The 23,247-nt window shown below is 46.6% G+C and overlaps 1 protein-coding gene across 2 annotated transcripts in view; it reads left to right on the top strand.

Annotated features, from left to right (window-relative positions):
• Window positions 1-1,158: 1,158 nt before the first annotated feature.
• Window positions 1,159-23,247, top strand: part of FZD6 (frizzled class receptor 6) — a 29,531-nt gene continuing 7,442 nt past the window's right edge. For both annotated transcript variants that reach the window (XM_056110042.1, XM_056110048.1), the window contains exons 1-4: window positions 1,159-1,271; window positions 2,150-2,493; window positions 17,833-18,029; window positions 20,889-21,906. In XM_056110042.1, the coding sequence (XP_055966017.1) occupies window positions 2,314-2,493; window positions 17,833-18,029; window positions 20,889-21,906 (1,395 nt within the window). In that variant the 5' untranslated portion in view covers window positions 1,159-1,271; window positions 2,150-2,313. The remainder of the gene's footprint in view (window positions 1,272-2,149; window positions 2,494-17,832; window positions 18,030-20,888; window positions 21,907-23,247) is intronic.

Here is a 23,247-nt window from a genome sequence, read left to right as displayed (position 1 = left end):
ACACGAACACTATGCAGCTATAAAAAATGATGAAATCATGCAATCCACCTGGAGCTGATAGAACTAGGCGGTATTAAAGTCAAGGGGACAAGGGTCTCATTCATCAGTGGAGTAGAGAAATAAGACAAGGTATAATCAACAGTACCCCTTGAACTTGTACTTCAGTACTGATTACCAGACCCTGAGGTGGGGGAGGAAATAATGACATGACTAGAAATGATCTTAGTGGCAGTGACTGCTTGCACATCAGTGGTGGTGATGCCTTAACTGTGCACAACAATACCATACACGTTGGCACTAATGTAAGCATTAAGCCCAAGCACAATGAAAAAGAATTAGCGACCAGAGCGATAGTACAGCGGGTAAGGTGTTTGCCTTGCACGCGGCGGAGTGGTTGAATCCCTGGCTTCCCATATGATCCTCAAGCACTCCTGAGTGCAGAGCCAGGAGTAACTCCTGAGCATCGCTGGGTGCGACCCCCCCAAAAGCAAATAAATAAATAAATAAATGAAATAAATGAATTAAAGAAAAAAAAGTATCTACCAGGGCTAGAACCTCACTGATACCTGGGCCCTAAGTTGGTGGCTGAACTCCCCGAAGGAATAATAATAATAATAATGATGATGATGATGATGATGTCAGCCCACGGGCTGGAGCAATACAGTACAGCGGGTAGGGCATTGGTCTTGCACGCGGTCGACCCGGGTTCGATTCCCAGCATCCCATATGGCGCCCGGGCACCACCAGGAGTAATTCCTGAGCGAAAAGCCAGGAGTAAACCCTGTGCTTCGCCGGGTGTGGCCCAAAAAGGCCGAAAAAAGAAGTCAGCCTAGAAGTCACGCACGTTTCAACGCGCGCCCTCCACTTGAGCACCCTCGGCTCCGCGATCCGAAGTGCAGTCCATTTGGGGGGGTCTGGAGAAGCACCCACAACTTTCCCCAATGCCCCAAGTCCTATCACGAGTCGAACCCTGGGGCGGAACCGCGTGACGCGGGACAGACTGCCCGGAGAAGAGACCCGACCGCCCGCTCGCCCCGGGGCTCCGCGGCCCCGCCCCGCGCGCGGGCGGCCCCGCCGGGCCGGGCAGACGCGCGGGCGGGACCGGCGTGGAGGCCGCCGCCGCCTGCGCGAGCCCGGACCTGCCCGCCCAACCTGGCGGCGCGATCTCGCGGGATCGCTCAGCTCTCGTGGCCGAGTCCGGGCCGGCCCGGGGGTGGCCGCAGGTGGCGGGGCCGCGGGCTGGACGCGCCGGGGTGGGCGCGCGGCGCGAGGTGAGGGCCGGGGCCGCGGGCGGGCACGACGGGCCGCGCTCCGAGGCGCAGGTGCGCCGCCCCCCGCCGCGCCCGCGTGCGCCCGAGCTGGGACCCACCCGGGAAGGGAGGGGCAGGGGCTTCCCGGGAGCCGGCGGACCGGGGCGGGACGCGATCGCGCCGCCGAGGCCTGCAGCAGGTGCCCGGGAGGGGCCGCGGTGACCTGGTGCTGCTGCTGGGGGCCCGAACTCGGGCGCTGGAGCGGGGCTGCGGGGGCCGCTCTGGACCCCCACATTCCGGAGCTGCTCTTTGGTTTCCCCTTCGGGAGGAGCGGCGCTGCTTCAGCGCTTGAACGCAGCCGCGCTCCGCAGGTGCAGTCCTGGAAATTGCAATCCGGGTCGGCCTTTTTTGGGGGGGTGTTGATGGGGGGATCCAAAAAGTTTAGGCGCTTCCCTGAGCGGGCTCCTCACTCGGGCTGAAGGAGTTGCCGCGGGGCCCCGTGTTCTCCGCCGGGAGACCATATCCGACACGGCCCCCAGTCGAAGCTTTTCATCCTAAGTTTCTAAGAAACTTGGTCCCAACTTTACCTACTTTGCCCCAGCGAGATGCCTTCCGTACCCGATACTGCCCCCTCTTTTTTCTTTTAACCCTATCACCCCCCCCCAAGGTGAGTCGTCCTCAGTGTGTGTGTGGGGCGGGGGGGGGGGGGAGATGATGATTGCATGCTGGGGCAGGTGGGAAAGGCTCTCAAGAGGATGGAATTTTCCGTGTTTTCTCTCGTAGTTAGGGACCCCACGCGACAGCCTTGTCCAACTTCTTAGAGACCCCTTCCCGACTTTGAGCCATCACACCTGTGGCTGATCCCCACGTCGTGTTGATCGTTTTGTTTCTTTGAACAGTGATTGACCCAGGACGCAGGAAAAGGCGCTTCCTTCAACATGGTCAAATAAGGAAAAGGCAGGAAGGGACGTGAGCGTTTTCCACCCCCGGATGGAAGCGAGAGCCTGTAAAATTCAGAGCCCCTGGTAGCAGCCCCGCGGTGAAGCCCAGGGCTGGGGGAAGGATGGGAAGCTGCTCGTTCCTGTGGGCGTGCGCGCTGCTGCTCCCCCTTGTGCAGGGGCACAGCCTCTTCACCTGCGAGCCCATCACCGTGCCCCGCTGCATGAAGATGCCCTACAACATGACGTTTTTCCCCAATCTCATGGGTCATTACGACCAGAACACTGCTGCTGTGGAAATGAAGGTGAGTGCGTAGAAATGGCAAAGGCGCATCCTTTCTGCCAGTATCAGTTATGCATGTCGCCTTTGAAACAGAAACAGAAATAGGAAGTTGAGTACTCAACAGCAAGTTGAGTACAACTCATATTTTGAATGCGCCCTTTAAAAGTTGAAAACTTAGAGGGCTGGAGCGGTAGCACAGCAGGTAGGGCATTTGCCTTGCATGTGGCCAACCCGGGTTTGATTCCCAACATCCCATATGGTCTCCTGAGCACTGCCAGGAGTAATTCCTGAGTGCAGAGCCAGGAGTAACCCCTGTACATTGCCGGGTATGACCCAAAAGCAAAAAAAAAAAAAAAGTTAAAAAGTTAGGTCCATTCAACACCAAACTGCACACAAGCTATTGGCACCAGACCTGCCCAGCCAAGGAGGCTTTCTGCAGTTACAGCCCCTTTGGGTACTGGATTTTCTTGTTGAAAAGTTGCAGATGCCACCTTCCATGGTGTTCAGGCTTATTCCTAGCTGGGTGCTTAAGGACCTGAAAGTGCCCAGAGAACCCTGTGTGGGACTGGGATTTGAAACCAGGTCCACCATGCAGTTAACTCTGTACTATCTTTTTGACCCCTGGTGAATTTTCTTATGCTGAGGTTCTCTTTCTATGAAATCTACTTATAAATGATTTTGATATGTCTTTTCCTGACTAATATTCTGCTTTTTTCTTAATTTCTCCTTTTTTTTAAAAAAAAGTACATGGAAATTTTAGATAGAGTTAATTTCTCCTCTTGAAATGCAAATTCTGGATATTTCCTACTTCATTTATTGAACGTGTATCCTACATGGCTTGGCCTCTGTATATTTTCTGACAGGATCCTAATAGTTTACTTGACACTATTTTCTGAACAAATCCATCTTAGAAGATTTGGGAGACTGTTAATAACATGTTAACAAGTGACTTTTACAAAATAATAAAGTAACACTTGAGTTCTCCTTGTCAGATGCTTGAACTACAAGTTAAGCCGGGGAGGGTTGGAGTGACAGGAAAGATTAGCCAAGGGAGCAAGGAGTCTCAGTTACTTGCCAGGGCTGAGAGAAAGGCAGGTTGGCCGGGACTGTGGGAAGAAGGAGCTGCCTGTGGAGACTGGAGCCTGCCCGCCCTCCCAGATCTGATAGGTGACTCTCAGGAAGAAAAGACACAACGCCTTTGCAGCTCTTCTCCAGAAAAATCACTCAAAGGTGGTTCAACATTTTGGTTTTCTCCCCTCCGCCCCCCCCCCCCCCCCCCAAAGTATTGCTGAGAGGAAACCTCCACAGCTGTACTCCAGGCATTAAAAACTGACCTAACTTGATCTGGCAACTTTGAAAACCTTTCATTGTTTCCTTGAATAGTTGTCTGGCCGCCTCATTGGAGCTGCCTGTCTAAGTTGGGAGGACTTTTAAATACTAAGGAGAGGTACTTTCAAAGAATACTACAAATGACATACCACCACCACCTTCCGTGGGTTTTCCTACCCAGACCAAGATGTCATTTTGTGAAGACTGGGCAATAACGCTCTGGGAATTTTCACTGATTTATCAGAACCATTGTGATGGCTGAGTCAGCAAAGTAGCAAGGGGGATCGTTTTATTTATTCAGTTTTACCTTTTCTATAACTCCTGACTTCTAACTCATTCTTTGACTGCTTTCCTTCCTGTGTAGTAGCTGTCTGCATTTTAAGTTTGAGTACTAACACTGGCATTTCAAATTTAGCTCAGAGTCAGGAGTTTCTTTTCAGAGATATTTCCCGTCTATAGCTTGTTTGATTTGGGGTGTTTTTCCCTCAGCTTCTCTTAGGTTGGTGAAGGGGTCACACCTGACATTGTTTTGGTGTCCCCTTGCTTGTGGGCCTCCTGGGTCCCTCTGGAGCATAGAGCCTGCAAATTCCTGTCGTTTTAAGATAAGAATTCATTTTTTGTTCTTCACACATCTTTTTAAAAGCAATTGGTTCTGACTGAAAACTAAGAAGTTTTTTTTGGGGGGTCCTTATCTACCTTCTTTCTCAGGTTATTGTGTGTCTAGATATTATCAGGAAGCTCTATTTGTTCTTTCTTTGGTTGCTAACATTTCTAGTCTCTTCATTGATGATGTAATTTTTCTTTAACTTTTTTTATAGCTTTTATTGAATTTTTAGTTTATAAATGATACTTTAGTTTAAGACTATAAAAAATATAAGCCATCTAAACCATCAAGTAATTTCTGATGCTGGCATTAAATGAAGTCCACAAAAGAAAAATATTATAAGGGAAGTAGAAAGAGAAAGCAATATTAAGTCAGACTTCTGAGTTCTTTTGTGTTTGGGGTTGCTTGTTTTTGTTTGGGGCCCGTGGTATTACATTATTGTCCCCTCCTTATATATGACCAGCAGTGTCCTCTTCTCATTCCTGTGTTGAATGTCCAGTATGCTTCATACAAGAGTTTTAAGTGACTTTAAATATCTGACAAAAGGGGCTGGAACAATAGTACAGTGGGTCTAGAAGCTGTTTAATCCTCAGCACCCCATGTGGCGCCCCAAACCCCACCAGGAGTAGCCCTGAGCACAGCTGATATGGCCCAAAACACAAACAGAAAATATTTAAGAAGTCTTTTTGTACTACTTCTCAGAATAAGAGAATGTTTTTAAACATAAAAGAAAAAATGAGTAGAGTTCCAGAGGAAATGAATCCAATTATATTGATACACTAGTCATAGCTCAGATTAAGAGCCCTGGGTTGATGCAGGAATTTAGCACCAGAGCAAGAGTCCTTACTTGTAAACACAGAAACAGAAGCAGCAGCTCGGAAGATGCAGAGACTAAGCACCTCTCTAGACCCAGTTTCTTGCACATGTAGTGATAGGTGAGAAAAAAAGAAGCTAGGTGGGTTAAGCCACTGAGATCTCCTTACAGGTGGCCAACCAGGCTCCCACTTCAAAGATGTTTCACAAGAACTTAGGGATGGACTAAGTTAGCCTCTGGATTTTGGATCAAGTGAAACCTGGCACTGCTGGGTGGGAACTGAATGACTTCAAGCACAGACCCCTTAAGACCCTTGCTGCACCCAAGGGGTCCCCCCCGAGGTTCCCACCCTTCCTAGTGGGCCATTTTCATATTTTTGTTTCTCTCTATCCAGCCTAAAGCTGGAAAAGGAAAGATCTAATGCTTTGTGTGGCCCCTCAGTTGCTTCACAGGTAACCTGCTTTCCTGTTCAGCCACTTCTTATCCCTTCCCCAGTTATATACTCTGCTACCATCAAAGCCGCCTATTGGTAGCACCTGAGTCCCCATCACTTTCTTCTTCTGCTCTGCCTCTGCAGACAGTCTCCCTGCCTTCCCTGTTCTATGTCTTCAGGCTTTCTCATGCTGTGTGTAATCAGCGCTCTCTCTCTCCATTGTGATAGTGCTTAGGACATACAGGGGCCAGAGATATAGTACAGTGGGTAGGGCACTTGACTTGCATACTGCCGACCCAGGTTCCATCATGGGCACCTGGAGCACCGCCAGGGGTGATTCCTGAGCACAGAGCCAGGACTAACCCTTTGCATTTCTGAGTGTGGCTCTTCCTTCCCCCCCAAAACTACTTCCTGTGCTTTGTTGTCTTTATATACTTTCCCCCATGATTGTGGTCTTGCGGTGAGTAATTTGTGAACTTGGTAGAAAGGCAAGTGATGGGCCCGGTGCTGACCTATCGAATCTGTGAGGAGAGAACCAAGAAACTTTCCAACAAGCTGTCAGGGTGTTTCTTACGTACATTCAAGTTTGAGACTAGAGCAGGGAAAGCGAATGTTTTCTGCAAGGGGCACGATAATAACTCTTTATGGGTGGTTTGCAAAGCATATAGTCTGTCACAGGAATTCATGTCTGTGGTGCTAATAATAAAGCAGTCATAGATCATGTGTTTTTTCTAAAAGAGTGGATATATTTTAATAAAATCTAATTTAAGAAATTAAACTTTTCCCCATTCTTAAAGCTTTTTTTAAACACCGTGATTTTTAAAAGTTGTTCATGATACAGTTGTTTCAGCATTCAGTGCTTTAGCACCATCCCACCATCAGTATGACCTTCCCTCCACCATTGTCCCCAGTTTCCCCAACCCCTACCCCACCCCTAAGACTGCCCCCTTCTTGGCAGGCACAAAATTATTTTTATATTGCTTGTTACAATGAAATGGTAAATGGAATTATTTAAAAATAGTTCAGTAAAACAAAGTTTCTGAAAATTGTTTTAGCTCACGTGCGGTTATTAAAGTCATTGTCCGAGGGTTTACTGAGCTGTTGGCTGCTAGCTGAGCTTTCTTTGTTCTTATTTTTGGTTATGGAGCTTAGTTGGCTTCCGTGCTGCTTTTCCATCTATTTTGCTGTGCTCCTACTGGGCTGCCAGTATGGTGGAGCTGGAGGTGTTCAGGAGCTCCAGGCTCTGTAGAACTGGAACTGTCCTCAGCCATGCCCCTCCTGAGGGAGCCCCAGAGTTTGCAGCCCAAAGACCTGGCTACCATGAATTTCACTGACTTGGCTTCTCTTCCGATATTAGTCATGATGTTGTGAAGCTGGGCTGTTTACATGGCAGCAGCTAAGGAATTTTTTAATTTTTTGGTTTTTGAGAAACACAAAATGATGCTCAGGGACTCTCCTGGCTGTGTGTTCAGGAGTGATCTTTGTTGGTTATCAAGGGACCACATGTGGTTCCACGGACTCAAACTGGGGTCAGCTCTGCGAAAGGCAAACAAGTACCTTAACCCCAGCCCTTAATAAAGCTTTATTTACAAAAAGAGGCAGCAGACTATATTTGGACTGGTGTTTATTGATCATTGATTCCTGATTTAAAATATTTGACTGTGTTCTTTTTTATTTGGTTTTTGGGTCACACCCAGGGGTGTTCAGGACTTACTCCTGACAGACTTAGGAGACCATATAGGGTTCTGGGAATTGAACCTGGGCCAGCCACATGTAAGGCAAATGCCCTATATCTTGTACTATCATCCATCTCGTTGAATGTGTTCTTAAGGATTATACATGTAAAGTATTAATAAATCAATTATTGTTTATTCTTGGTGGGGGAGGCATTTGGTTTTGCTCAGGAATCTCTTCTTTTTTTTTTTTTTGGCTTTTTGGGTCATGCCTGGAGATGCACAGGGGTTACTCCTGGCTCTGCTGCACTCAGGAATTACCCCTGGCAGTGCTCAGGGGACCATATGGGATGCTAGGAATCAACCTCGGGTCGGCCATGTGAAAGGCAAACGTCCTACCTGCTGTGCTATCGCTCCCAGCCCCAAGGAATCTCTTCTTATAGGACTCAGGGGATCATATATGGTGCCAGGGACTGAACCCCAGTCAACCACATACAAGACAAGCACCCAGCTTGCTGTACTATCTCTCCAGCCCTCATTCTGTAGATTTAACCAATGATTAGCATATTATTTTATTTTGCACATAAAATTCCTTTCATCAGTTTATTCTGAGCTGAAGGAATCTGGCTGGGATGCCCTGGTTCTCAAGTTATGTTTCAGAAATTGCTTGAAATAGGATTTTGTTTCTTTTGGTGGCTTCTCATCAGAACCTGAAGTTGGGTATTACCGAGAGTTAATTTCGGACTCTGAAGTGTGGCCGGGCATTGTAGTGAGAAGGATGTCGGCCAGTGGGGCTCTTCCAAGTGCACAAACAAATGACGGCTGCTTTCCCATTGCGTGGCTCTTGGTTTCCTCTCTCCAGCCTGTTTCTCACTCGGCAAGGTCGGTGTCCCGAGAGAGAGTGATTTCATCCTGCAAGCACCGAGACCGATCTAGGGAAAGAGGAAGCAGGAATATTGTATTTTCTATGTGAATTGCCTTCAGCAGGGTCGCAGCAGAAGCAAGTCATGTATTGTGTTTAGAACAGTCCGTGGTCATTCCGCTTTTGAACTCTAAAGGGCCGGGAGCCAAGGGAAACCGCCCTTTCCGTTCCACCTGTTAGTAGGCACTTCTGAAATGTGGTGATTCCATTAAAAATGAAGGGATGGAGACTATGTAAACAAACTCCAAAGCGGGCAGGGGATGTTTCTATTGGGCAGTAATGCATATGTGTGTGTGTGTGTGTGTGTGTGTGTGTGTGTGTGTGTGTGTGTGAAGCAAGTTAGCTTTTATTGAACAAAACTTGCTTACAAAGATGTGAAAGGAAAAAAGGAAAGAAAGAGGGGATATATGTGTTCAAGAGAGAATGCAAATTAACAAAGAAACATCAAGGCAAGTGAGCGAGATGCAGTTCTCACAGAGAACACTGACTTGCAGAATAGCCGCTACTGGGCAGTAGTTTTTTTAAACATTTATTTTTAAATTGAATCACTGTGAGATACACAGTTATAAAGTTGTTCATGATTGGGTTTCAGTCATACAATGTTCCAACGTCTGTTCTTTCACCAGTGTACGTTTCTCACCACTAATGTCCCCAGTTTTCCTCCCAGTCCCCCTCCCCCCACCTGTCTCTATGGCAGGCGCTTCTCTCTCTCTCTCTCTCTCTCTCTCTCTCTCTCTCTCTCTCTCTCTCTCTCTCTCACACACACACACACACACACACACACACAACACACACACATACTCTCTCTCTCTCTCTCTCTCCCTCTTCCTCCCTCCCTCCCTCTCTCCTTCTGGGAATTATGGTTTGCAGTACAGATACTGAAAGGTTATCATGTATATCCCTTTACTCCTTTCAACACTCAGCTCTTGTCCAGAGTGATGATTTCTAATAATTATTGTCACACTGGTCCCTTCTCTATCCTAACCTGGGTAGTATTTTAAAATCACCTTCACTGTCCTGCTTTTCAAAGTCTCTGGCACCCTTCTTTCCCACCATTTTCCTCTGTTCTTTTTTCGCCATGTGTAGGAGAGAAAGTTTAATGTAGAAAAATCCTTATTTTTCAGAGATGACTTTCTGAAATCACTGTAACTATTTTGAAAGTAAGACACTGAATGCACGAGATGGGTGATGAGACATGTCCTGGCAGCTGGGCTTGTGTCGAGTGCTGTGCTTTGACCATGGAAACTGAAAGCCTCCAGCCTTTGCGATTTTGTATGGAAGTAGAAGGAAAAGTCCCCCTGCCAAATCTGGGTCAGTGGCGAGGCTCTGTGCTGGGCACCAGGCCAGTCCTCGACAGAACAGATCTAGGATGTTCTTTGTTATGGTTTGGTGTGGTTGTCCCACAGCCTGCTGTGCTAGAGGCTGGTTCTGGCTCTGTGCTCAGGAGTTACCCCTGGCGGTGCTCTGGGGACAATATGTGACTCAGACCAGGTCTTTGGGACGTGAGGAGGCAAGCACCTTAATAGCTGTACCAGCCCTAGAGTTCTATTTCTTTTGTTTTTAATTTTATTTTTATAAAACCGTTCACAGTGATTTATCACATTCAATATTCCAACACCAGTCCCACCACGCTTATACCTTCCCACATTGTTTCCTATTTTTCCAGCCACCACCCAAGCCTGCCCCAATAGCAGGCCCGAAATGATTTATTTTTTTAGTGCTTGTTATGATTAATATGCTAAAAATGATCAAAAAAGATTTCCTTAGAAGAAAGTGTGTGGAGATTGTTTCCTCTCACCTGGAGCCATCAGTTTGCTCACTAGTGCCAGGGAGGAGGGCGTCCAGAGGACCGGTTCTTGTTTCCTCATTGCTGTCCTCTTGTCCCTGCATCTCTTGTGCAAGCACTGGGGTGATCATAGGAAAGGCCAACTCACATGCATATACATGCGTATACAGTATTTTTAATCTCTGTGTTTGTGTGTGAGGCCCTGGCTTCACTCCCCTGTACCTCTGTTGGGGACCTTGAGAACAACATTCATCGGTGTCATTTATGCCCGTTACGGGCTCATTTGGGAGAAGTCTTTTCAGACTGCTTTTCTGCACACCTGGTCACCGGTCTTCTAGCCTTGGTGCCCCAGCCATGTAATTCCTTCCCTCAGACCATCTCTGTGCCCACCACATGGATAAGTGAGTGAGTCCTCCTGGCTGTGCTGTCTTCAGGGGTCAGTGTGTAAGTCAGGCCCGAGTGGCTACATCGGTCAGGTGGCCGCAGGAAGAAGCCAGAGGGGGGCTATGGGGAAAGGTGGGCATTTGGCTGAAAACAGTACATGAGTGAGTTGCACACGCTGGTGCTTTTCCCTGTCCATGCAGGCTGCAGGCTCAGGCCTCTGGGGTGCTTCACGTGTATCTGAGATGCATTACATGAGTTCGATTATACCCAGTCCACTAGTGATGTGGGTTGATTGTCTCTAGATGACCTGTAGATGTATCCAGTGTCTATCAGTGTCTATGTGGAAGATGCCCCCTTAAAAAAATAATTTGTGGAGCTGGAATGATAGCACAGCAGGTAGGATGTTTGCCTTGCACGTGGCTGACCCGGGTTTGTTTCTCAGCATCCCATATGGTCCCCCGAGCACTTTCAGGAGTAATTCCTGAGTACAGAGCCAGGAATAACCTCTGAGCACCTCTGAGTGTGACCCAAAAAGCAAAAAAAAAATTGTGTAGGGTTAATCCCTTATTGGCCTCACTGGCTTTTATTATTTTTTTTTGAGGGGGCATACCTGGGATACTCAGGGGCTATTCAGGGACCATGTGGTCCTGGGATGTGGCCAGGGACATCGACAGGCAAAACATGTGCACAGCCCAGGAACTGGCTCTTTCACACTGGCTTAAAAAAATGGATTAAATTTAATTTCATGGATTTTACTTTGTGTTTAATTTTGTGTATATATATATGTAATTGCTTTTCCACTTGGTGATCTTCTTTGATGCAGATAATAGATGCCAACTTTAACTACTTCAGCTGGAAAGGGATACTGGTGGATAGTATGTGGACTCAGGAGGCTGGAGAGCCAGGCTCGGAGCATAGGGAAAAACCCATGGAACTTTGGCTTGGTTAAGATCCTGGTACGGGACCCGTCAAAAGTGCGGGTGCCAGCAGACACTTCCTGGACCATTGTCCTCGGCTGCTTTGGTGCTTGTGTGGGTCCCACTGCGGCACTTCCCACGCATTTCCATCACCTGACCCTAGCACAGGTCGCCTCACACGCCTTCCCCGAGAATCATGATGCCTGGAGCATGCGGTAGCCAAACCCGTGGGATGCCTGTGTTTTGAGACCAGTTTGCATCTCTCCATCCCTCCCTAATCTTCCGTCGCTCCATGCCCCGCGTCTGCTTGGGCTGGTCCCCAGAACGGAGTGCTGGGCAAACTGGAAATTAGTCCTCACCCCAGATCCCTTACCAGACCCACTCAGGAGAAAGCTGCGTTGTTGCGGCTACAATTGTTTTGAACTTTCTACCCTGCTCTCCGGCTCTGCCTTTCTGACCCTTTCCAGATATGTTTTGAAATGGCCAGTGACCTTACAGACAATCTAGCTGTGCGTGTTTCTCCCTCTTCACTGATGAATGCTCTGAGACTCCTCAGAGAATCATTGGCCAGAGGTACAGGGATTCAAGGCAGAGCTAGGACCAGAATCCTGACACTGACATTATTCCCAGGTGTGATTTGATCTGTGAGCCCATGCCTTTGGCTTTTCATTATCTGTTTTTCTTGCTGTCCAGCTCTGGTTGATCTTTCAAGTTTTGCCTTTTGTGAGTAGAGTCTGCCCCTTGCTCCCCTTGGTCTGATGGTTGGTGCTGCACCTAGTGTTGCTCAGGGGGACCAGAGCTCAGAGTTGTCCTCAGGCTTCCTCCTAGCCTCCATGTCTGTGTAAACACACAAAAAATAAAAGGCCGGCAGTCTGCCGTTTCCCCACTCCAGGGAGGTCGATGGCGATGGTCAGGCGAAGGAAGGAAACGAGGCCAAGCTAGTTGGTCTTAGTAGCCGTTTATTACATGGAAGAGATGTATGTCATGGAGGCCTCAGGAATCCTCGAGCACGTGCGCCTTTGTTCTCTCCGCTTCTGTCCTCAGCCCCATCTTCCCAGGTTCTCTGATGCACGTATGCCCCCGAGAGCCCTGAAATCTCCCTTATATAGATCATAGTACCTCTAAAGGGCGCAATATAATGATGTCATCAAAAGGAGTTACAGAACGAACATTGAGGCGAACATTGAGGCGGCAAACATACATTGTTTCCTTACATCCGCAGGCCAGTAATCCTGGCCTCACCTTTTCACAAGCTACAAGCACTTAGATTAGCACAACAAAGACCAGTCTGCTAGAGTTTGGAATCTACATCTCCAAAAAGCAGTCTCATCCAAGCTAGTCAGGACACCCAGGAAACTGCTTCTAGGACGTGTTTCTCCTCTCCTTATCCAACCAACATATAAGCATACATAATATTAATCATTTTGTATGGACACAGTAAGAAATACTTTGAGCTTATAGAATTGCTCTCCTAGGGCCATCTCGATCTCAGACTGCAGTGCTCAGGCCAGATATCTTTCCTATTCCTAGCAGCAGGGCCCTAGTCTTGTCGTTACTTTTGGATCATGACATCATTTGCCTATGATCAAACTCTTAACTTATAGTTAAGAATCGTGGCACCTTGGCCTGGCCCATCGCGATGCCAGGGTAGCACATAACTTACCGGCTTGCCCTGGTTCCATCCAGTCCCACGTCGGGACCCTGCCCTTGGGGTGCTAGGAAGTGAGGGCAACTGAGGCTTAAGTTGAGAAGGCAGATGCCCAGGAGTGAATAATATTCAAAGCCAATCAATTCCTAAGTTATAAAGCATAATATTAATTAATTGTCTTCCTGTATCCATACAAAAGGACATTGCATTAAAGTAAACTGCTCAAAAGACATAAGGAGAGGAGAAAGGCAATATTAACTTACAGTACAGCTTCAGTGTCTAAGAAGGATGAGACCTTACAAATTGGTTGGGGAAGAGAGCATAGAAGAGGTTACAGACAGACAAAGTAATGGGAGTGACTCGGGAGCACTGTGATGGGTACAATCTGATAAACCTAAGCTCCGTGTACTCCAACACATGTCATTGTCTGAATTGTCGTCTTCTTCATGCCTGCATACCAGTCAGAGCTTCGAGGGGATCTCTGCCAGGGCCTGATCAGTTCTGCCAAGGGACCTTCCTCTTATTTCTTTGAGCATCAAATCTATTACAGCAGGACAAGTCAAGATAGATTAGGAAATTCAAATATATATATATATATATATATATATATATATATATATGTTGCTTTTTGGGTCACACCCAGTTAGGCACAGGGGTTACTCCTGGCTCTGCACTCAGGAATTACTCCTGGCAGTGCTTGGGGGACTGTATGGGATGCTGGGGATTGAACCCAGGTCAGCCTCGTGCAAGGTAAACACCCTACCTGCTGTGCTGTGGCTCTGGCCCAACAAAGATTTTTGATGGTGAGCAACGAAAAAGAAACAGATTATTCTGTGCATATAACCAGCCATGATTTTGTTTCTATTGTGTTGTTTTATTTTTCTTTCAACACCACCACCATGAAAGCATGACTCTTTTAGTTATGACTGAGTGGTCTGTTCTCTGATCTTATGCTGTGACTAGTGGTCACATGTGTTCCTGGGCCTTCTCAGAAAATGCAGTTTGAAAAGGAGAGACTCTTGTGAAAAGGAGAGACTCTTGCTGAAGATCACGAAGGCATAGGATGACATGAGTGGAAGAGGGTGTCCATGAAAGGGAAGAGAAGCAACGGCCCGAGGAGCCGAGAAAGGGTGACTATGCCCCGTACACGCGCCTTCATAACACTCACAGTCCACAGTCCTAAAACGCGAGTTGGATAATAGGGCGAGATTTTCACTCTAAGACTCTGGACACAGAAATGTTACAAATGAGTCATTAGTCTCTTTATCCCAGGATTTCATTTCTGAGGATGATTCTCAGGATATTCTTGTGGAGAATTTTTGCTTCCAAAATTTGCTTCCAAAATTAGGGGCTGAAGGATTTGAAGTGGTAGAGTGCTAGATTTGCACATGGCCAACATGGGTTGAAATCCTGGCAGCACTTATGATCCCCTGAGCCCTGTCAGAAGAGATCCCTGAGCACAAAACCAGGAGTAAGCCCTGAGCACTGCCAGATGTGGTCCCAGAAGAACAAAAACAAGTTAGGGAAGTTCTTTCTGTTTGTTTTTGAATGATATGTTCAATAATGGACTTTCGGCCCACTTTAAAGTGACATTACTTGCTCTAAAATACATTGTCTCCTAATTACTGGCTTCTGGAGGTAGCTACATCATCTGGAACGTGGTCAGCATAGTTTGAGGTTTATAATCTGATTTACGTGTTGCCCAAACAGTTTTTGGTTGGGTTTGTTTCATGGGCCTCTTTTTTGAACATCTTCTTCCCTTCGCCCCCCCACCCCACCCCGCCAATTGCCATCCTTGCCCATCTGTCACCTGGTAAGGGGCAATGTTTGGGGAGAAGTTGGGGCACAGCATTGCAGGACTGAAGAGGACATAATGCCCTGACCAGGGTCACAGCCCGGTCCCCCCAAGGTCCTTCCCCGCAGAGGCAGCTTGCCTCTGTCTCCCTGGACAGAAAAAGCGCCAAGCAGAGTGTTGGGGGAGAGCGGGCAGACTTGGGCTCTGGTTTCTCACAAGTCACTCGGATATTATTGATAACAGTTGCCTGAGATCAGTGACAAGGGCACCTCATTCTAGTCCAAGTACGCCGGGGATTCGGTTACAATTTCAATAAGAAATGGGATACTTTGTCTTGTTTGTAATCGGGGCTTGCATTGGCCCCATGCCTTGCAGACTAATCTTGGGAAGTGCTTCGAGGTCTTGGGCAGGGAAGCAGGGGTGCAGTGAGAGGAGAGAGAGAGACAGACAGACAAACAGAAACAGACTGAGCACTGCCTTTCAGCCAGGGCAGCTGTGCTTTTGAAACTTCATGGATCAGCCTTCTCTGTAACCTCGTACTTAAAAAATGGAAGAAATCCACACAATCCAAGTTTGGGTGAGCAGTGTGGAATCTTAAACATGCTCAGTTATGTGAGCACTGAGGAAACTTTTAACCAAGAAAGCAGGGAAGAAAAGTAGAAAAAGAGAAAAACAACTTCAGTGTTCCTTGACAAACATGTGCGCACACACACACACACACACACACAGACAGACACACACACACACTTTGAAAATAATAAACTTGAATGTCCTGGTGGGTCCTCTCCAAGTTTTAAACCAGGAACTGCCCAGTAGTCTGTGATCATCCGGGACCTCTGTGGGCCTCCCTGGGTCTGACCCCATGATGGATTTTCTCTGCTCGACACCGTATTTCATTCTGTGTGCTCAGCGTCAAGAGTTGGGAAGTATTTCACAGAACGCACCAGATTCTGTTTTCTTGTGAAAAGTTGCCAGATCTGACAGTTCTGTGATCTGCTCCCCTGCTCTAGCCAGCTGCTCCTCCTGCTCCTCTTCCTCTCTACCCTGTACCCCGACCTCCGCAGCCTCAGTTGGTCTTTGGATCCTCTGCTCTGAGCACCTGTGCACACTGTTGGATCAGCCTGTCCTGTCGCTCTGGAGAATTAAATGAAGAAAACAGCTTGCTGTATTTGTTCTGGAAGAAAATAGTTTTCCTGTAGCGGGCCCTGTGATGGTTTCACTTGTCCAGCCTTTGAGCTGTACTTGTAGTTCTCAGCACTGATCATTAGCTACCATCGCCACTGAGAAACAACTTCACTGTTAAAAGTGTGGTTCCAGGCTGCAGAGATACAGTACAGCGGGCAGGGCATTTACCGTAAAAGCAGCAGACCCAGGTTCAATCCCTGGCATCCCATATGGTTCCCTGAGACTGCCAGGAGTGATCCCTGAGTGCAGAGCCAGGAGTAAGCCCTGAGCACCATCAGGCATGGCTTCCAAACAAAAGAAAGGGTTAGTTCATCCTTCCTACCACAGAATCTGATTCTGAGACACTAGGGCGTTTTAGGCCCCGGCTTACTTGGGCAGTAAGGAGGACCTGCTGTGAGCCCCCGCACTTTGTGCTCCCACCTGAGTCCCAGAGGAGGCTCTGGGTATGAAATTTGGATTCTACTCAGCCGTCAAGACTTTATCATGTCTTCCCCTTGAAAAGCTTCCGGGCAATCTCCTTCCTTGAAAAATCCCAGGGCCAGGGAGATGGTGTAGGGAGGGGTTGAGGCAGAGGGCAACAGGTACCACTGGCTGGTTGCCGGATCATTGCCAGGAGGACCCCTTCCTCCAAAAAGCCAAGTTCCTCATTCTTCGTCATGATCCTGCCCTCTGCCCTCTCTGTCCTGACAGATCTTGACCTCCGGTTCCCTTCATGCAGAACTTCTTGGCCTGAGCACAGCATGTTCTCAGGACCCTGGTACCTTCTCTCAGGCTATTCCTGCTGGCCTGAACATGTCCATTATTCACCAGAATGCTCAGTGCAGTGTCATGTTATTTCAGGGCACACTTCAGATGAACAACAGGAATTTGAACTGTGTGGGTCCCTTTACACAGATTAGTGTTCTAAACACACAGTGCAGTCTTAAGATGAATTTTCTCATAGTTTTTTTTTTAATTACTATTTTTTAAATTACTATTTAATTTTTGACTTTTGGTTCACATCCAGCAATGCTCAGAAGTTACTCCTGACTCTGAATTCAGGAATTATTCCTGGATGTGCTTGGGGGACCATATGGGGTGCCAGGGATCGAACCCGGGTTGATCACATGCAAGGCAAATATCCTACCTTGCACTGCCCACTGTACTATCACTCTGGCCCCAGAGTAGGGATTTATTAATATTTAATTTTCTCTAGCCTAATTTTGTTTTATTTTTAAATTTTATTTATTTTTGCGTTTTGGTGGCCACACCCCAGATGTGGAGTACAGAATCACTCCTGGGGCTGGAGCAATAGCATAGCGGGTAGGGCATTTGCCTTGCAGACAGATGACCTGAGTTTGATTCCCAGCATCCTATATGATTCCCTGAGCACCGCCAGGAGTAATTCCTGAGCACATGAGCCAGGAGTAACCTCTGTGCATTGCAGGGTGTGACCCAAAAAGCAAAAAATAAATCAAGTGAGAAATTAAAAAAAAAAAGAATCACTCCTGGCAGTGCTTAGGGGTTCATATGGGATGTGGGAGATTGGACCCAGGTCACCAGCATGCAAGGTAAATGCCCTCCCCATTGTACTATCGCTGCAGCCCCTCTAGCTTACTTGTAAGAATACAGTCTATCCTGAATAAAGCATATAAAATGTCGGCAGTTTCAGTTGTCCACTCAACAGCAGCTGATTAGTAGTTAAGTTTGGGGGGAAGTGGGAAATGAAATGAAATTTTTCGAGGTGTGAGAGGGGAGGACAGGGTGCTGGTGGCTGGAACCCCAACCTTGTTCAAGAGTTCACTATATTTCCTTTAAGCAGTAAATGAATTCTTGTAAGTCCTTTGTTGTTAAAGTGTTTACTAACCTTATTTTGTTGTCTTTCCTAATAGCATTTTCTTCCTCTTGCAAATCTGGAATGTTCACCAAACGTTGAAACTTTCCTTTGCAAAGCTTTTGTACCTACCTGCACTGAACAAATTCAAGTGGTTCCACCCTGCCGTAAATTTTGTGAAAAAGTATATTCTGATTGCAAAAAACTAATCGACACTTTTGGAATCAGATGGCCAAAGGAACTTAAATGTGACAGGTAAGTTATATAAAAGCTACTAAATGGTAAGATAAAAGCCACTACTGGTTTCTTTTATTTTTTGGAAAGTAGAAAAGTTTATTGGAAAGTAGAAGAGAAAACAAAAGGAGCTCCCCAAATGGGGAGGAACTTAGTATCGATAGTTTCCTTTAACAGTAGGGTTTGTTTTCTAGAATCTATGTGACAGACTTTCATTATTTTGTTCAACAGTTGCTGAATGTCGGGTAGTAAGTCTGACTTTCTCAGTGGAGAGCAAGACAGAACTTTGTTCAGGGATAAGGAAGTCATGAAATTTGCTTACAAATGGATGGACATGGAGAGTGTCATGATGAGTGAAATGAATCCGAAGGAGAGGGACAGACACGGAATGATTGTACTCATTTGTGGGATATAAGACCAAACTTTGTTCTTGGGCTCAGAAGACAGCAGCCAACTCTAAAACTAAATGCAAAATTGCAACCATACAAGAAAGGAGATGCATCGAGTCCCGTGGGAATGTGCCATGGTGCCTTTGACCTTGGCTGGGAGGAAGTGAACCTTATTATCAACTCGCTGAGTTTTTCCTACCTTTGCCCTTCTTTTCAATGCCTCCTCCCATTCATTAGTCTTGGTTATTTTTATCTCTTTTTTTTCCTAGATATCGAGGGCTTATAATTGGAAGTGTTCTACTGACATAATAGGACCTCGTATAATAAATCTGGGGAGGAAGTGGGCTGCCCTTACGTTTTCCTTGCAGTAAATGGAAGGAAGTGTCAGCTTTTGGGGCACTGCTGGCTGATGCATAATCATTTTCAGAAACAATGATAATATGTAGTGAAGCTGAGGATGTTTATACCTGACATCTGAGGAAGTCCCCTTCTACAGAAACTTTTTGAACTAAAAATCATGCACAAGAATTTTGATTCTAATATTTTTCCTAACTTGGGAAAAAGAATAATGAGAAAAGAGCCAAAAGTGCTTTGTAAGAGAGTGATTAGACAGTTGGGGGGGGGCACCCACTAGAGAGACACCACGCCCTTGAGCATATGAGAGCAGCTGCCCCCTGCTATCAGCATACAGAGATCCAAGAGGTCAGCGAGGGAAAAGGAATTACCATAGCGTATACGCAGCATGGTATCATTTATATCACGTTCGGAATCTTTGAAGTAATACAGTGTCACATTGTGGCTAAAAAAATACTCTTGTGAAAAAGATTTTAAATTGCATGAAAAGAATAAAAACTACACTTGTGGTCATATTTCTGGGGAGGCAGAGAAGGTCTCGAGCCAGAAAGGGCTCCCGATTTTGTCTGTAATATGTTTTGCTGTACTGAGTTAGATACAGAGCAAAACTGCCAAAGTCAGTCATGGTGGAGACATGGACAGACCCTTGAGCATTCTCTGTGTGACTGGGGCCGGGGACTTGGGGAAGCTCAGGCCTCGAATGCAGGAGGCCCCGGGTTTGGCCTCAGTGCAGCAAACACTCAGATATGCACACAAAAATCTATATATGGCTATACATTTTATTTGGTTCCATTCTTACTTGAAGCGTATTTAAGTGCTTTCTCCTTAAAATCCTCATTAATTCTTAAACCATATAGATTCCCCCTTGCCCCCTCAGTAATGCTAGCAGTTTCTTTTTTGCTTTGTTTTGGGGCTACTCAGAGCTTACTCCTGGCTCTGCTCTCAGAGATCATTCTTGGCAGAGCTCAGGTAACCCTGTGGGGTGCTGGTGCTGGAGATGAAATGCAGGTTGGGTGGAGGCAAGCCAAGCACACCCTATCTGCTGTTTTCTCTCTCTGTGTGTCTGAGAGAGAGAGAGAGAGAGAGAGAGAGAGAGAGAGAGAGAGAGAGAGAGAGAGAGAGAGAGAGGAGAGAGACTCTCAATAGTGGCAGTTTGTAACTTGATTCTGTGGTAAAGTTTGGCACCAAACAGAGGTGTCCTGTGTCTCATTCAGGTCTACCTGTAGTCAGGGGAGGGCCATATCTGAAAGGAAGCAGAAAGGTGACATGGCTGAAACTTCTCCTTAGGCTTATGCATTCTTGCACTGCTTTGAGACCATAACTCTCACTTGAATGCCACCCCATCAATCCAGGAAATTACATCATTTCCACCATTTCAGTTGCCATCAAATTGGTCCTTGAGTAGATCTACTCTGTTTGTGGGTCTTAGAAAATGAATATTTAGGGGCTGCAGTGGTAGTACAATGGGTCAGCCTTGCACACAATGGACCCAGGTTTGATCCCTGGTATTCCATATGGTCCTCTGAGAATTGCCAGGGGTCATTTCTGAGTGCAGAGCCAGAAGTAACCCCTGAGCATTGCTGGGTATAGCCTAAAAACTGAAAGGGAAAAAACAAAGAAAACAAGCATTCATTTTCCCCAAGTCTTACTCCTGACTCCGTGCTCAGGGATCACCATTGACTGTGCTCGGGGGGACCATATAGGGTGCTGGGAGTCGAACCTAGGTCAGCCATATGAAAGGCAAGTGTCCTACCCATGTACTATTTCTTCCCCCATTCCCCCCAAAGTTTTATATTTCATTTGCTATAATCAGACAGCCCCTCACTTTTTTGGGTCTTGAGACCACAATCAAGGTAAATTCTTTCTTAATTCTTTAAGAATGAATTGTTTTCCAAAAAAGGGATTTTTCAGGTTCACCCATATTTAATCTCCATTAGTGCACCTGGCCCTCGGAACAATCACAAGTCTTCAGGCTACTTCACAACTTTTTACCAAACTCTGACCTAGTGTCTGTCTAGGTTTGTATGTCCTACCATCAATTATCATTGCATAGGGAAATATTTTATGAAATATAGCATTAAAATCATGAATATCCAATACTGACATCGTCTGTTTAATTTTTCTTTTGTCTCAACAGATTGCAATACTGTGATGGGACGGCGCCTGTAACTTTTGATCCGCAGACACAGCTTCTTGACCCTCAGAAGAAAACAGAGCAAGTCCAAAGAGACATTGGCTTTTGGTGTCCCAGGCATCTTAAGACTTCTGGGGGGCATGGCTTGAAATTTCTGGGCATTGACCAATGTGCACCCCCATGCCCCAACATGTATTTTACAAGCGACGAGCTCGAGTTTGCAAAAAGTTTTATCGGGATCGTTTCTATATTTTGCCTGTGTGCAACACTGTTCACATTCCTTACATTTTTAATTGACGTTAAAAGATTCAGATACCCAGAGAGACCAATCATCTACTACTCAGTCTGCTATAGCATCGTGTCACTCATGTACTTTATTGGATTCTTGTTGGGCAATCGCACAGCCTGCAATAAGGCCGATGAAAAGCTTGAAATTGGGGATACTGTGGTTCTCGGCTCTCAGAATAAGGCTTGCACCATCTTGTTTATGTTTCTCTATTTTTTCACCATGGCTGGTACCGTGTGGTGGGTAATTCTGACCATTACTTGGTTCTTAGCAGCAGGAAGAAAGTGGAGTTGTGAAGCCATTGAACAGAAGGCCGTGTGGTTTCATACTGTTGCGTGGGGCACACCAGGCTTCCTGACCATCATGCTTCTGGCTATGAACAAAGTTGAAGGTGACAACATTAGTGGAGTTTGCTTCGTCGGCCTCTATGACCTGGACGCGTCGCGCTACTTCGTTCTCCTGCCGCTGTGCCTCTGTGTGTTTGTGGGCCTGTCTCTTCTTCTCGCTGGCATCATTTCCTTAAATCACGTCCGACAAGTGATACAGCACGATGGCCGGAACCAAGAGAAGCTAAAGAAATTTATGATCCGAATAGGAGTCTTCAGTGGCCTCTATCTCGTGCCGCTAGTGACGCTTCTGGGGTGTTATGTCTACGAGCAGGTGAACAGGATTACATGGGAGATCACGTGGGTCTCCGACCACTGCAGTCAGTACCACATCCCGTGCCCTTACCAGGTAAAACATAACAACTGTTTCATCTGACTGTTTCATTTTCACATAGAAAATGAGCCCTGGGGGGCTGGAGCGATAGCACAGTGGGTAGGGCGTCTGCCTTGCACGCAGCCGATTCCCAGCATCCTATATGGTCCCCTGAGCAGCGCCAAGGGTAATTCCTGAGCACAGAGCCAGGTGTAACCCCTGTGCATCACTGGGTGTGACCCAAAAAGCAAAAAAAAAAAAAAGAGAGAGAGAAAAAGAAAATGAGCCCTGGAAATCTGCTTGTATTAGTTGTGAACATACAGTTGGGTTTCAAATGAGAACATCCAGAGGACATAAGGAATGATTCCTGCTTATGACTTGAAGCTGAAGTTAGTGTCTCAGATTCTTTTCTCAAGGGCTGGTAGTACAGTGGCGCAGGCACTTGCCTTGCACAAGACAACTCAGGCTCAATTCCCAGCACCATACATATTGCTCAGGCCCTACCAGAAGTGACCCTTGAGCACAGAGCCAGGAGTAAACACTGAACACCACTGGATGTGCTCCCCTACTACCCTGCAAAAGAGTTCTTTCCTCAGATTTTTGCTTCACTTTACGATAATAATGTGCTTAATTTAGCTTTTCTTTCAAAAATCACTCTGGATTGCAAAGGCTGATTAATGCAGTGAAGGGCAGAGTGAGAAAGAGGAAGAGAGGTCTCATCTGATGATTTGGGAACTGGTTTATATTCTTCAGGTAATGGAGGAATTTTTGTTTGAGTCTGTCCATCGGTTTTATCATTTTTTGCATGGTAAAGGTAAAGGTAAAGGCCCTCCCGTTGATCGTCGATTTGCTCAAGCGGGCCCAGTAACATCTCCATTGGAGACTTTTGTTGTTACTGTGTCTGGCATATAACTATAAAGGCTAAACTTGATTTTGGGGCGGAGGGCCTGTCTCCCAGGTAGTGCTCAGAGTATTCCTGGGAATACTCGGCTAATAGGACGTTTTTAATCTAAGCCATCCCATACATCTTAATTTGCTGGCGGGTCGCCCCAAGCAGTGTTCAGGAGCCCCATGCTGGTTCCAGTGAGACTGAGTTGGTCAGGCCAAATGGTTCAATGCCTGGGCCTGACAGTGCTAGGGCAACCGGGAACTATACCCAGCAGTGCTCCAGGGGACCTTGTGTTTGCAAGGGGCTGCCCCTAACCTATGTGCTGTCTTCTGGTGCACTTAATCATCTCAGCTGAAACAGCACAACTGGAATGAACCCTATTTTTGTTGTTTATAATTAATATAAGGATGGAGCTTTAAAGATTGAAAGTCAGTTTCTGTAAACATCCCTCAAAGCATTTTAGTTGTGTTGTTTAGTAGAAATTTTGT

The sequence above is a fragment of the Sorex fumeus genome, unplaced genomic scaffold (assembly GCF_029834395.1).
Source record: "Sorex fumeus unplaced genomic scaffold, SorFum_2.1 ptg000002l, whole genome shotgun sequence".
Lineage (NCBI taxonomy): Eukaryota > Metazoa > Chordata > Mammalia > Eulipotyphla > Soricidae > Sorex > Sorex fumeus.
Note: the sequence above shows the minus strand (reverse complement) of the source record. Positions and strands in the feature narration are given on the sequence as shown.